General features: G+C 43.5%; 2 protein-coding genes across 2 annotated transcripts; both read left to right on the top strand.

Annotated features, from left to right (window-relative positions):
- The first annotated feature begins 1709 nt into the window (after positions 1 to 1709).
- LOC139471000 (uncharacterized) lies at positions 1710 to 4849 on the top strand. The gene is made up of 4 exons (XM_071253307.1): positions 1710 to 1823; positions 3180 to 3266; positions 3667 to 3768; positions 4703 to 4849. Exons 1-4 carry the CDS (start codon positions 1710 to 1712, stop codon positions 4847 to 4849), a joined length of 450 nt encoding a protein of 149 aa, XP_071109408.1.
- A 5723-nt stretch (positions 4850 to 10572) lies between these two features.
- On the top strand, positions 10573 to 13415 carry LOC139470833 (uncharacterized). The gene is made up of 4 exons (XM_071253147.1): positions 10573 to 10674; positions 11850 to 11936; positions 12563 to 12664; positions 13220 to 13415. The coding sequence occupies exons 1-4, from the start codon at positions 10633 to 10635 to the stop codon at positions 13364 to 13366; spliced, it is 378 nt and encodes a 125-aa protein (XP_071109248.1). The 5' UTR covers positions 10573 to 10632; the 3' UTR covers positions 13367 to 13415.
- Positions 13416 to 15001: the final 1586 nt, after the last annotated feature.

Below are 15001 nucleotides of genomic sequence, written 5' to 3' on the forward strand. Positions count from 1 at the left end.
TGTGGGAGGAAAGCCCGAAGTGATGCAGGTCTGACTTTTACCACTTCGGTGAAACCCACGAGCACGGATATGGTGCTGACAAACCTAGAAACATAATCGGGGCGAACCCACAATCATAGGTTTCTGGCGTGCCCAAGGGCGTGCAACTCTGCACAGCGAATCGCGGCGCCTTAGACGATTGGGCCACGATAGTGTATGGATAATTGGCCTTTGGTGTAAATTATTAGCCCAGGGGATAAATGGAAACTTCTTACGTATAAGATCAATGTATGATTGTATCAAATCACATGTGTCTGTGAATGGTTTAAAGTTATTTGATTGTAATGTTTGACATTTATAAGCATTTCCTTTTCCCTTGTTTTTGAATTATTTAGAATCCTATTTTGTACAGGATTGCAGATCGATTCAGCCACACTTAATTGTTTTGTTGGGGCTATCGGGTAGTGGTTAAAGCGTTCGCTCATCACGCCGAAGACCCGGGTTCGATTCCCGACATGGGTACAATGTGTGAAGCCTATTTCTGGTGTCCCCCGCCGTGATATTACTGGAATATTGCTAAAAGCGGCGTAAAACAATACTCACTCACTCACTCACTAATTTGTTTGTAGATATTGCTCTGGTTTTAGTTGAACTTCTGTAAGCCGAGGACGCATGCGCAGCTCTTTTGGTCACGTAAAGACCTACAGAAATCACTTAATTGTTTTGAAACTATTGTAAATTGTGGAAGTTTACCGTGAACACGGATCTTGGAAAGCGGATATTTCAAATTCTACTAAATGCTCCACATTTTAAAATCGCCAATCAACTTGAACCTTATTTAATAAACATTCCACACCCTTATCCTTTAAATTGCGATTCTTTAGGACGTCTTGTCGCCGCCTGCCAATAGAAGCCGGAAGATGGAACTAAACTCCGTTGAATGAACGTTTATGCAAGCCGTATGATAGTTTGGACATCTAAGATGAATTCCACTATATTTTCAGATGTAAATATTTTCAACGAACAAAGGGAAATATACATCCCAAAACATTATTAAAACCCCAAATATGTTACAACTCCAGCAATTGTTTTACTGCCATAAGATATATCATGAAGATTTTTTTTAAATTTGTGCAATAGAAATTGTAAAACTCCCGGTTAACGTCTGTCTATCGCGATGTGAAATACTGCTTTTAACTGATATGCCGATGCACTCGGCCTGAGCGAAATAAAGTGATGTTCTGTTCTGATCTGTCCTCTCCAGCAGCTGACCGTAACATCGTGTCATCATTGCACATTATGCCACACAATAATGTACTCACATTTATAGTACATGCTTATTTTGATGATACTAATGATGACGAAGACGATGATGATAATACTGATAATGATGGCGACGGCGATGATTGATGATTGATGATGATGATGATGATGATGATGATGATGATGATGATGATTGATGATGATGATGGCGACGGCGATAAATGATGATGATTGATGATTGATGATGATTGGTGATGAGTGATGATGATGATGATGATGATGATTGCGACGGCGATAAATGATGATGATTGATGATCGATGATGATCTAAACCAATCACTCACCAATCCATTCACTCACTCACAAATTCACAGGCAGCCTGGAAGACAGGGTTCCAGGACTTCAGGATTTCAGGGGTTAAAGAGTCAATGATTCTGCTATTTCTTATCTCAGTGTACCGTTATCTCAATGCATGTGTTTATAAGTCGTGGCACACTTGAGCTTCTGTCACACCTTTACGACCTTTACATCACTAACACCATGAAGACTCTCATAGTTCTCGGACTTGTCGCCATTGCATATGCAAGTCGCTCAGAATGAATAGCTAGTCGTTATTGCATATGTAAGTCCACCAGATTGCATAATTATGTAAGTCCACCAGATTGCATATGTAAGTCCACCAGATTGCATTATGTAAGTCCACCAGATTGCATATGTAAGTCCTCCAAGATGTATTATCTAGTTGTCATTGCATATGTGAGTCCTCCAAGATGTATTATCTAGTTGTCAATGCATATGTAAGTCCTCCAAGATGTATTATCTAGTTGTCATTGCATATGTAAGTCGCTCAGAATGTATGTCTGGTTGTCATTGCATATGTAAGTCTATCAGAATGTATAACTAGTCGTTATTGCATATGTAAGTCCACCAAGCTGCATGTCTAGTTATCATTGCATATGTAAGTCGCTCAGAGTGTATGGCTAGTTGTCATTGCATATGTAAGTCCACCACATAACAACAAAAACAAATGGTGAACGATGTTAACACTATTTAATACAAAAAGTGTTATATTTCCAGTGATATACAGATTGGCATTGTGATCGTAAAACCTAAATAGACAAAAGTTGCTGATGAAAAACGCAGGCAATATGAGTTTGGCACAATGCCTTTTGTCTTAGTTATTGGGGACACTGGTTGAATCTCCTGGGCGTGCAAGAATCCTGTGGTCGTGGGTTCGAATCCCCGATTATGTTACTTCGTTATTCAGTATCATATGCCCGTTCTTGTGGATTTCGACCCGCGTAGAACCGGATTAGAATAAGTCTGCAGCAACCCATGCAAGCTACGGGTGGTCCAGATGTATTTGGCGCCGCAATTCGCTTTCCAAAGGGGCATCCCTTGAGCACCCCTTGGGCACACTGGTGCGCCATGATTATCTTTCGAGGTTTTTCAGCACCAAGTCGTGCTCGTTGGTTTCAACAAAGTGGTATACGTGTGAGAGGTGCATCATTTCGGGCGGTCGGGTAGCCTAGTGCTTAAAGCGTTCGCTCGTCACGCCGAAGACCCGGGTTCGATTCCCGACATGGGTACAATGTGTGAAGCCATTTCTGGTGTCCCCCGCCGTGATATTGCTGGAATATTGCAAAAAGTGGCGTAAAACCATACTCACTCACTCCAACATCAAGCTGTAAACATCACACTGGTGCGCCATGATTATCTTTATTATGCATCACTTCGGGCTTACCTCACACATTAAGCTGTGATAGAACTGGAACACTGTCCACAGCGGCGTTAAAGCCAACCCATTCCTTCTTTTTTGTGTGCCAGGATCCGCTGGTTGTTTATCAGAATTTCATTTTCGCCCGATTCGGATTTTTGTATTCTCAGCACCTGAGTCTGCGTACTGCCTGTCTGCAGACATTTCTTTGTATCTTTCAGGGTCAGTTCCCCAATTTTGGCGACATCTTCAACTTTGGAAACCAAGATCACATCCATGGATATTCCTTTGAATACCACAGGAATGATGTAAGTATGACCTGTGATGAGATTCTTGAATTATTTGCTCCACTTTCGTTTTAATTCTGTTCTCTTTCCTTTTGTAACATATATGAATATTAATCCACCGAATCCCTGCACGTCTATCAATAAATGTAGTCCTCTGAACAAATGAAACTAAATTTTAGACACCTAAAATATTACATCATTTGAACGGTACGACCATGGAGGCGGATAACTTGGTCGTTGTTTTCAATCTCGTGTTAACCTTCGTTCAATCTTGAGCGACACCTTGGGACGGAGGTCAATAGACTGGTTTGCCTGCCCTCGAGCGCTTGCGCTCCTCGTTGCACTATCCCTGCGGCTGTTAGGAGGTTAGGGTACCAGTCTAGGAGGACACATGTTTTGTACAATGATTTCTATATGGCAGGATCTGATCCTTGTGAGAAACGCCACTGCCTGCTTCGTCGTGGACGCCACCAAGGACATCGTCAGCAAGATGGAACACAGAGATACCAGGGAGCAGCTTGAGGTTCGTCATCAGTGTTTGTTTTGTTTTAACATGTGCGATATTTGAACCATTTATCATTCAACATTGTCAATCAATCTTTATTCAAGCACTCTAGAGGCCATAGGCCCAAAGTACACATCACATTACATTTAATGCATGCAATGAACGCTTATTTACAGTTGGGTGCCAGGCGGTTATAACGTTCGCTTGATGCGTTAAATACCCAGGTTCGATTCTACATATGGGTACAATGTGTAAAGCCCATTGCTGGTTTCCCTCGCCGTGATATTGCTGGAATATTGCTCAAAGCGGCGAAGAACTATACCCACTCACTCACTCTGTAATGTAGTAAAATATATAATATATCAACGAACAAATAACCACTGTGTTGTAGCCAGTTAGAAGATTTGATAGCAACGCATAATATCCACTAAGAAACCTTGGACACCAAAGAGTATTGATGTTGGAATGATTAAAGCTAATCCAATTGTGTTTACCTTGGGGTCAGATTTACCTGATAGATCTGTTCTGAGGTGAAATACAATCAATGTTTGGACAGTGAGTGAGTGAGTGTGTTTGGTTTTACGCCGCTTTTAGCAATATCCCAGCAATATCACGGCAGGGGACACCAGAAATGGGCTTCACACATTGTACCCATGTCGGGATTCGAACCCGGGTCTTCGGCGTGACGAGCGAACGCTTTAACCAATAGGCTACCCGACCGCCCCAATGTTTGAACAGAACATGTTAGATTTCTATAGGTACATATAAGGCACCATACCTATTTATTTGCCTATTTGAGGGGATAAAATAAGGACTAGTCGGCGCATGCACGCACTTGCGCACGCTCGCGCGCAAAAAGTCGCTATATAAGTCCAATAATCCAATATTAAACACCATTTCACCACACTTTTGTTTCATTTTCACCTGTCATATGAACATCTGATCTCCCCAGGACGACCTGTACGCCCAGATCAAAGCCAACACCGGAGAGACAGTTAGCAGCATCAACGACCTCCGCAGCAACTACCACGACAACAGGGCCGTGTACGAGTGCTTCAGACACAGCGTGTTCGAGCTTAAGTATATGCCCAACTCCTAGATGAATATAGTGTCAGAACAAACCCTCACATAAAGTAATTTTTCCTGCGTACTTGTGTTCGCCGATTTTCTAGGTTGGTGAGCTACCATAATAAAAGACCCATGAAGATCCGGTTTAGAATTGGTCTTCAGCAACCCATGCTTGTGGTAAAAGGGATCGCGTGGTCTGACGATGACTCGGTTGTTGCATGTCCAAGTCACGGGCGTAAAAGGCGACTAACGGGATCGGGTGGTCATGCCCGCTGACCTGGTTGATGCATGCCATCGATCCCAATTGCGTGGATCGATGCTCATGGTATCACTCACTGGATTGTCTGGCCCAGACTCGATTATTTACAGACCGCCGTCATATAGCTGGAATATTGCTGAGTGCGGCGTTAAACAAGAAACCAACCAACCAACCTTGTCACGGAACTGTGCTCAGGGGTGTCATTAAACAAGAATATAGTAATAATGAAAACGTGGTTCACGGGTTTATTAAAAACAGCTAATTATCCCAACAGATGACAAAATAAAGGACCAAATAAACCCAATCTGCTCTGACAAAGATAACTGATTTAATTTAATCAGAGCAAATACACAAGCTGCTTACCTGAGCAAGCGTATTACAGCAATAGAATGATAGCAGCTAAAACAACACTTTGACAAGATACAGACAAGATGCTTAGCCAGCCGCTTAAGTTGGCTGCGATCAGTTAACACCTGAGTTTATTAACTCAACACTCTAATGGGTAAATAACCTCGGCTGGTTTAAATAACGGAAAATAAACACAGAGGGTATATCCCAAAAAGAAGTCACTTTGACAATAAAACAGACGAGAACGTCTGAATATGAAACAAAAGATTCAACCACTTTGTCTGAGCAAGGAAATTCTAAAATTCCCCCAAAGCTAGACAATCACGGGAAGGTTGGTTATCTACGGATAACTGGAAAAACTGAGCATTGGGAACCCTAGTTAATAAGTTTAGCTCAATACAACCAGAGTAGGTCAGGACCAGATCAAAAGTTTCGAACAACCATCCAGAAGCGAAACGACCCGTAAAACGGCCTTATGAATCCCGTATACTGCGCGCGGACCTCGGAGAGAGCAATCACTCCTTATATGAACAGACAGGAATACAATAGTCTGGGGCGCTCAGCCAAAGTGCGTTTCCAACTTGGGAAAAACACGAATAGAAAACTAACTACTATATCCAAACGGACGATGTACGTATCAAAATACGCCATCTATACGATGAACATAAGCTGTCCAATGGTATCATTAAAGATTTACAACAAGCAATGTACAATTATTGAGGAGGCATTCGTGATCATAAATACATGAGAAATATCAGAGTATACATATATAATTCCACTTATGTTTTAAAATCATAGTTGCAAAAGCATTTCAAGACATGAATATGGTAACGAACATATAGAAGATAACATTTCAAGGCTATACATGGTAAGAGTGTGCCATTAAATCACAAGAGAATGAAATACTCGGGTCACTAATTCTCTAATATGGAATGCAATGCCACTGTACGATGAATGCCGGACTTTGCCGAACGGTGTCGGAAACAAGGGGAAACATACATGTACGACACGGGGACAGTCATCGTATCCCAATATTGTAGTTCGATGCTCATGATGTCAATAACGGGATTGTCGGGTCGGTATTATTAAGCAAAGGATAGGTCACACATGGTGGAGTTCCTAAAGTGGGAATCGATCCTGAGACGTGAAATAAGCACATCCCGAACATACGGAGACACAGCGTGTTTGACAAACTGTGGGACAGGACTGAAATACTAGATCCTGTCAAAAGTCTAGCTTGTCGAGCGCAATTACTAATCCCGTACTCTCCACCCTCGTGGGGGCTGGCTCAGTCGTCTGAGGCACCGCTATTCACTGTGCAGAGTTGTGTTCCTTGGGTTCCAGTCCCGATTCGCCCTGATTATGTTTCTATGCTTGTAAGTACCATACATGTACCTGTGCTCGTGGGTAAACGTGTGAGACCCGCATCACATCGGGTTCTCCTGGTACATCAAACTGACCACCCTATCTACTGAGACTGACCACACTGTCTACCGAGACTGACCAACCTATTCACCGAGACTGACGACACTATCTACTGAGACTGACCACCCTATCCACCGAGACTGACCACCCTATCTACTGAGACTGACCATCTTATTACCCTATCTACTGAGACTGACCACCCTATCCACTGAGACTGACCACCCTATCCAGTGAGACTGACCATCCTATCTACTGAGACTGACCATCCTATTACCCTATCTACTGAGACTGACCACCCTATCCACTGAGACTGACCACCCTATTCAATGAGACTGACCACCCTATCTACTGAGACTGACCATCCTATTACTCTTTCTACTGAGACTGACCATCCTATTACCCTATCTACTGAGACTGACCACCCTATCTACTGAGACTGACCACCCTATCTACTGAGGCTGACCACCCTATCTACTGAGACTGACCATCCTATCTACAGAGACTGACCACCCTATCTACTGAGACTGACCATTCTATCTACAGAGACTGACCACCCTATCTACTGAGACTGACCATCCTATCTACTGAGACTGACCACCCTATCCAATGAGACTGACCATCCTATCTACTGAGACTGACCATCATATCTACTGAGACTGACCATCCTATTACCCTATCTACTGAGACTGACCACCCTATTACCCTATCTACTGAGACTGACCACCCTGTCCACTGAGACTGACCACCCTATCCACCGAGACTGACCACCCTATCTACTGAGACTGACCATCCTATTACCCTATCTACTGAGACTGACCACCCTATCTACTGAGACTGACCACCATATCCACTGACACTGACCACCCTATCTACTGAGACTGACCACCCTATCCACCGAGACTGACCACCCTATCTACTGAGACTGACCACCCTATCTACTGAGACCGACCACCCTGTCCACTGAGACTGACCACCCCATCCACCGAGACTGACCACCTTATCTACTGAGACTGACCATCCTATTACCCTATCTACTGAGACTGACCACCGTATTACTTTATCTACTGAGACAGACCACCCTATGCACCGAGACTGACCACCCTATCCACTGAGACTGACCACATTATCTACTGAGACTGACCACTCTATCTACTGAGACTGACCACCCTATTACCCTATCTACTGAGACTGACCACCCTATCCAATTCCATCCCAGAGCCTGAAGTGAAAAGAGTTGCTGACATGTACTGAGTCGGAACACATGTTCCTCCGTTTCGCTTTATATTTTAATATGTAATAATAATACACACAGTAGATATGAATTACCAACTGACTTCAAGTACCGGCCACATGATAGAAAATTTAATCAGCCAAAAAAAGAATTGATCATCTCGAAAGACGGTAGCATAAAGTTCACGTAAAAGGACATTTTCGTCTGGAGTTCTTTACGACATGTCAGGTGTTGAAACTTGATACAGCACTCTTGTTATTCTGAAAACCGGTCGGGAATCTGCTCGTGGTGTGTACCCGCAAGTGACGCTCAAGAGGTCGTTGTCGGCACAGGTACCTCACAAATATACTCCAGGTACGTTTGTGTATACAGAACGGCGGACGAGTCCATATTCCCCAACCAGAAACCGAAACCGGTTCATGTTGTAGATCCAGTTCTCCTGGTTTCTAGTGCATGCGTGCTGCCTCCACACGATTCTGTTTGCCAACAACTCCCAATCTTTAGGTACCATTACGGCCTTGTCAAAGACATTCAACTTCAGAAGAAGTTCCTCCTGACGAACACGTACTGCCATGTAGAATTTAACCGCGGTTTGGCAAACAGGAAGTGACGAATAAAAAAACCACTTGTTACGCGCATTGTTCCCCTGCCTCGGAATGGACTCATCCCTGGGTACTTTTCTGTATTTTAACTTTTGCAATGGCACATTTCTGTATACAGAAACCAACCTGGGGTATATATACTCTTCAAAAAAAAAAGAAACTTGACATAGATGTAATTCACTTTTTGCCAAATATCAAAAATAATTACATTAAATGAGAACCAAATAAGTCAAACAGAAAGACGATGTGTCTATAATTCGGGAAAACACACGCAAAGCACATAAACGTAGCGTTTGGGGGTCAGTTTTACAGCTTCTTCCAAACGCAGCCGCCTGTAAAAAACGTGCAGGACAGGATCCTGCATTTAGGCATGCAGGCCCCCCTGCTGAATGGGTATAAAAATCCACATCAACGGCTGTTCATACAGTCCTCATAACGGCAGTAGAGGCGGTGACAGAATGCCAAGACTGAATGCAGCTCAATGGAACAACGCCATTGGGAGATTACAAGTTGGAGCAACTCAGGAAGAAGTGGCCAGGCACTTTGGCGTATCCAGACAGACAATCTCCGCACTGTGGACCCGATACAACAACACCAACAGAGTTGACGACAGACCAAGGTCAGGAAGACCAAGGGTGACAACCAAAGCACAATATCGATACATCCGGCTGCGACACCTCCGAGACCGCACTATCACAGCCACGTCTACAACCACACAGATCCCTGGGGTACGCAGAATATCAGATCAAAAGGTACGCAACGGACTGAGGGAGGCTGGACATTTTGCACGAAGACCTGTTCGACGTCATGTATTGAACCCACGTCATCTGGCGGACCGTCTGCTTTGGTGCCAACAGAGAGTTAATTGGGCACGTGCAAGGTGGAGAAATGTACTGTTTACTGACGAGTCCCGTTTCCTACTCACACGTGCTGATGGGCGCGCACGTGTCTACAGACGTCGGGGTGAACGTTACGCCCCCAACTGTGTGCAGCAGGTTGTCCCATTTGGCGGCGGGAGTGTCATGGTATGGGCCGGAATTCATCACGGTGGTAGGACGCCTCTCGTGGATGTGGCAGGTGCATTGACAGGTGTGTGTTACAGAGACTTGATCCTACAGCCTTACGTTCTTACTCACGTCAACGTTCATGGCGGACAGTTCCAGCAGGACAACGCTCGACCGCATATTGCACGTGTTTGTCAGGACTTCTTCTAGCACAACACCATCCAGACATTACCTTGACCAGCCCGGTCACCAGATGTGTCCCCGATTGAGCATCTGTGGGACGAGTTGGATCGACGCGTTCGCAGAAGGAATCCACAGCCCCAAACACTTCCGGCGCTTCTTGATAACAGCGTGTTATTGACAACTTGTTTGCATCTATTGGTCATCGGTGTCAAGCGGTGATTGATGCACGTGGTGGGCACAACCGATACTGACATTTTCTGTACCCCTGTGACATTCACTGTATCGTATATGTGTGTCTGTCTAGGTGACACGATTAATGTTTTGAACATTGTGTACATTGATCTTCAAACAGTGTTTCAATTATGGTTTCTGTGTCCTATTTTGAAAGAATCGCATTACATTTTGAAAGTCAGTGTCAAGTTTCTTTTTTTAAAGCATATATATATATATATATATATATATATATATATATATATATATTGATGATGATGATGATGATGATGATGATGAAGAATACTTCAGGCTATCCTGCCATTTTGAATCATGTTGTAATATTACTAAACACACGTAAAACCTCATTCACCCACCCATCCACTCATTCACAGGCCGTCTGGAAGACAGGGTTCCATGATGGAAGGATTTCAGGGGTTAAAGTGTCAATGATTCTGCATTTTCTTATCTCAGTGTACCGTTATCTCAGTGCATGGTTATATAAGTCGTGGCGCACCTGAGCTTCTGTCAAACCTTCACATCTGTTACATCATGAAGACTCTCATAGTTCTCGGGCTTGTCGCCATTGCATATGTAAGTCCACCAAGATTATCTAGTTGTCATTGCATATGTAAGTCTATCAGAATGTATAGCTAGTCGTTATTGCCTATGTAAGTCCACCAAGATGTATTATCTAGTTGTCATTGCACATGTAAACTCACCAGAATGTATATCTAATTGCCATTGCATATATAAGTCGCTCAGAGTGTATATATAATTATCGTTATTGCATAATGAAATGTAAATCCGCCAGAATGTATTATCTAGTCATGAATGCATTTGTAAGTCCATCAGAGTATGTGTCTAGTCATTGCTTGTGTAAGTCAACCCGAATGTATAGATGCATCTGCGTTTCATAAAATTTTCTTTTTCAAATAACGTTTTTCGTGACCTAATAGTTCATTAATGAAATAATTAAAATATATACTGTGTTTTTGTACTCTTTTTGTTTGGGTGTTAATTGCATCGAAGTATATATACTTTCAAAAGTATATTTTTACTTCTAATTCGACCGCCATAACAACAAATGCAAATGCAGAGTTGCGTCCCTTCAGCACGCCAGAAACCTATGATTGGGGGTTCGAATCCCGGTTCGCCCCGATTATGTTTCTAGGTTTGTCAGCACCATACCCGTGCTCGTGGGTTTCACCGAAGTGGTAAACGTCTGGGACCTGCATCACTTCGGGCTTGCCTCCCACATTTGGCTGGCACACCGTGTTATAACTGGAGTATTGTTAAAAGCGGCGTTAAACCCAACTCACTCACTCACTCACTCATGGTTAAGATAAACAGACTGCCGCAACTCCATTTTGTTGTGGTGAACGGGTATCCAAGTCGTCTTAGGCGCCGCAATTCGCTTTGCAAATTCGCGTCACTTGGGCACGCCAGAAACCTATGATTGTTGGTTCGAATCCCGGTTCGCCCCGATTATGTTTCGAGGTTTATCAGCACCAAATGGTGTTTTGGGGTTTCAACAAAGTGAGACCTGCATCACTTCGGACTTTCCTCCCACATTAAGCTGACACGTCGTGATATAAATGGAATACTGTTAAAAGCGGCGTTAAACCCATCCCATTCTTTTTTGTGTGTGCCAGATTGCTTATTAGAATTTCATTTTCGCCCTATTAGGATCTTTGGACACCTCTGATGTTGGGCTTCACCTGAGTCACCGTACTGCTTGTCTGCATACATTTCTTTGTGTCTTTCAGGGTCAGTTCCCCAACTTTGGCGACATCTACAACTTTGGAAACCAAGATCGCATCCATGGGTATGCATTTGAATACCACAGGAATTCTGTAAGTAGGTTCTTGAATTATTCGCTCCACTTTCTTTTTCAAAATGTTCTCTTTCTTATTGTGACAGATAAGAATATAAATCCACCGAAAGCCTAAATGTCTATAAATAAATGCCTTAATCTGAACAAGATATATTTTAAAAGCAAATAAACAGTTTTCATGAAATCGAATGTCTTCTAAAAAATTAAAAAATAAAAAATAAATTTTTGTATTTTCTGAAGCGTAATGATGAGAGATACCCGAGGCACAGAACTGTATACACCAAGCATATGTATATATTTGAATGAAAACTACGTGGATCACAAACACTGTGCTAAATAATAGCGGAAGCGGATATAACAGCGGAAGCCGTAACATCATTTGAACAGAAAGACCTGGATAGGTGGATAAGTTTCAGCTGACAACGCATTTTCAAAGCTGGCGGGGAATCCCCTGATTGTCAATGGTCGTTGTTTTCAATCTCGTGTGAACCAACGAGAAAGAGCGAGACCTAGAGAAGGAGGACACTAAACTGGTTTGCCTGCCCTCGAGCGCTTGCGCTCATTTCTGCACTACAACTGCAGCCGCTAGGATAGGGTACCAGTCTAGGAGGACGCATGTTTTGTACAATGATTTCTATATGGCAGGATCTGATCCTTGTGAGAAACGCCACTGCCTGCTTCATCGTGGACGGCACCAAGGACATCGAGAGCAAGATGGAACACAGAGATACCAGGGAGCAGCTTGAGGTTCGTCATCAGTGTTTGTTTTGTTTTTACATTCGCGACATCTGAACCATTTATCATTCAACATTGTCAATCAATCTTCATTCAAGCACCCAAGAGGCCACACTCCTTTCGTACATATCGTTGAGATGTTGCAAATAATCTTAACTATTATTTACATTTAATATATTTACATTTGGATAGCCTAGCGGTTCACTCGACACGTTGAATACCCAGTTTCGATTCTACAAATGGGTACAATGTGTAAAGCCTATTGTTTGTGTCCTTCGTCGTGAAATTTCTGGAATATTCCTAAAAGCGACGTAAAACCAGAGACTCACTCACTCACTATATCACTATCGTACTATTTAGTCTTAATTGCACTTTTTAATCAAAGCAATAACTAAACGTCTTTGTGAGTATGGGAAAAACTCGTAAAGTCGAAAAATGTCAACGAACGAATAATTAAGTCGCTATGTAAGTGCAATAATCTTGAATCCAACATTAAACCCACTTCATCCCTCCTCATTATTTCCTTTACGCCTGTCATATGAACATCTGGTCTCATGCTTCCCATAGGACGAGCTGTACGCCCAGATCAAAGCCCACACTGGCGAGACAGTTAGCAGCATCACCGACCTCCGCAGCAACTACCACGACAACTGGGCCGTGGCCGAGTGCTTCAGACACAGCGTGTTCGAGCTGACATATACGCCCAGCTCCTAGATGAATACAGTGTCAGAATTAACCCTCTCATAAAGTAATGCTCCCTGGGTATTTGTGTTCGCAGATTTTGTGGGTTTGTGAGCTACTATAATAAAAGACCCATGAAGATCCGGTCAGAATTGGTCTTCAGCAACCTATATATGCTTGTCGTAAAAGACGACTTACAGGATCGGGTGGTCAGAATCTGACACGGTTGATACATGTCATCGTAACCCAATTGAGTTGATCGGTGATGTCAATCACTGGATTGTGTGATCGAGACTCGATAATTAACAGAGCTATCGCATAGCTGAAATAGAACTTAGTGCGGCGTTAAACAGCACACAAACAAACAAATAAATAAATACTATCAAGCAAAGGATGGGCCACACATGGTCGGCTTTCACGAGGAGTTCCTAAAGCGGGAATCTAACCCGAGACGTGAAATAAGCACATCCCGAACAACATACGGAGACATAGCGTTTTTAACAAACTATGGAACAGGACTGAAATGCAATAATCTGTCAATAGCCTAGCTTGAGGAGCTCACTTACTAATCCTGTACTCTCCACCCTCATGGGGGATGGCTCAGTCGTCCAAGGCGCCGCAATTCGCTGTGCAGAGTTGTGTCCCTTGAGCACGCCAGAAACCTATGATCGTGGGTTCCTATCCCGGTTCACCCCGATTATGTTTCTAGGTTTGTCAGCACCATACCCGTGCTCGTGGGTTTCACCGAAGTGGTAAACGTCTGAGACCTTCATCACTTCGGGCTTTTCCCCCACATTAAACTGACACGCCGTGATATAACTGGAATACTGTTAAAAGCGGTGTTGACCCAACGCAATCTCCAGCATGTCATTTAGTACACAGTCGGCCCTTTGCGTTCGACCATATAAGGTTGTGTACCAAACTGTCCAACCGTCGTGCAGTACGTCTTCAGCTCCAGGTCATGGTGTCTATATTTTACTAGTTCTTCAGTACAGTTGAGCACGTTCATTTCATTCAGATTCCACGGAAAGACACATTTTGCTTACAACTAAACTTTCTCAAACAAGGTTTCACTATCAAAGGCCAGATTAAGACATTCGAAAAACGGTTGTTTGTTTGTTTGTTTGTTGTTCAACGCCGCACTCAGCCATCTTCCCACGGCAAGGGAATTAACTGACTATAAAAGTCCAGTTTCCACCTTTGCTTACGAGTTATGTTCCTTCTATGTGCTATTTAACCAATCAGATTCCACCTCTGATGCCACATGCCTTTATTTCAAACAAGACCGCCTCCGTTGTCTAGTGGTAGAGCGTCCGCCCGGAGAGCGGAAGGTCCGGGGTTCGATCCCCGGCCGCGTCATACCAAATGACGTTAAAAGATGGTACTTGTTGTCACCCTGTCTGGCGCTCGGCATTAAGGGGCTAAAACAAGGACTAGTCGGCTCGGAGTCAGTATACTGTGTCTGAGTGGGGTATCCATGTTAAACTGCGACATGGTAACTCAGCTGGCTAGCACTATAAATCGGCATCAGTCCGGACCAGTACAAGCAGCCACACGCACGCACGCACGCACGCACGCACGCACGCACGCGCGCCGCTATATAAGTGCAATAATCTTTGACGCGCCGTTAAACCCAATTTCACCTCACCTTATTTCAAACAAAATGGC

Source organism: Haliotis cracherodii, unplaced genomic scaffold, assembly GCF_022045235.1.
Source record: "Haliotis cracherodii isolate W230 unplaced genomic scaffold, xgHalCrac1.p SCAF_21, whole genome shotgun sequence".
NCBI lineage: Eukaryota > Metazoa > Mollusca > Gastropoda > Lepetellida > Haliotidae > Haliotis > Haliotis cracherodii.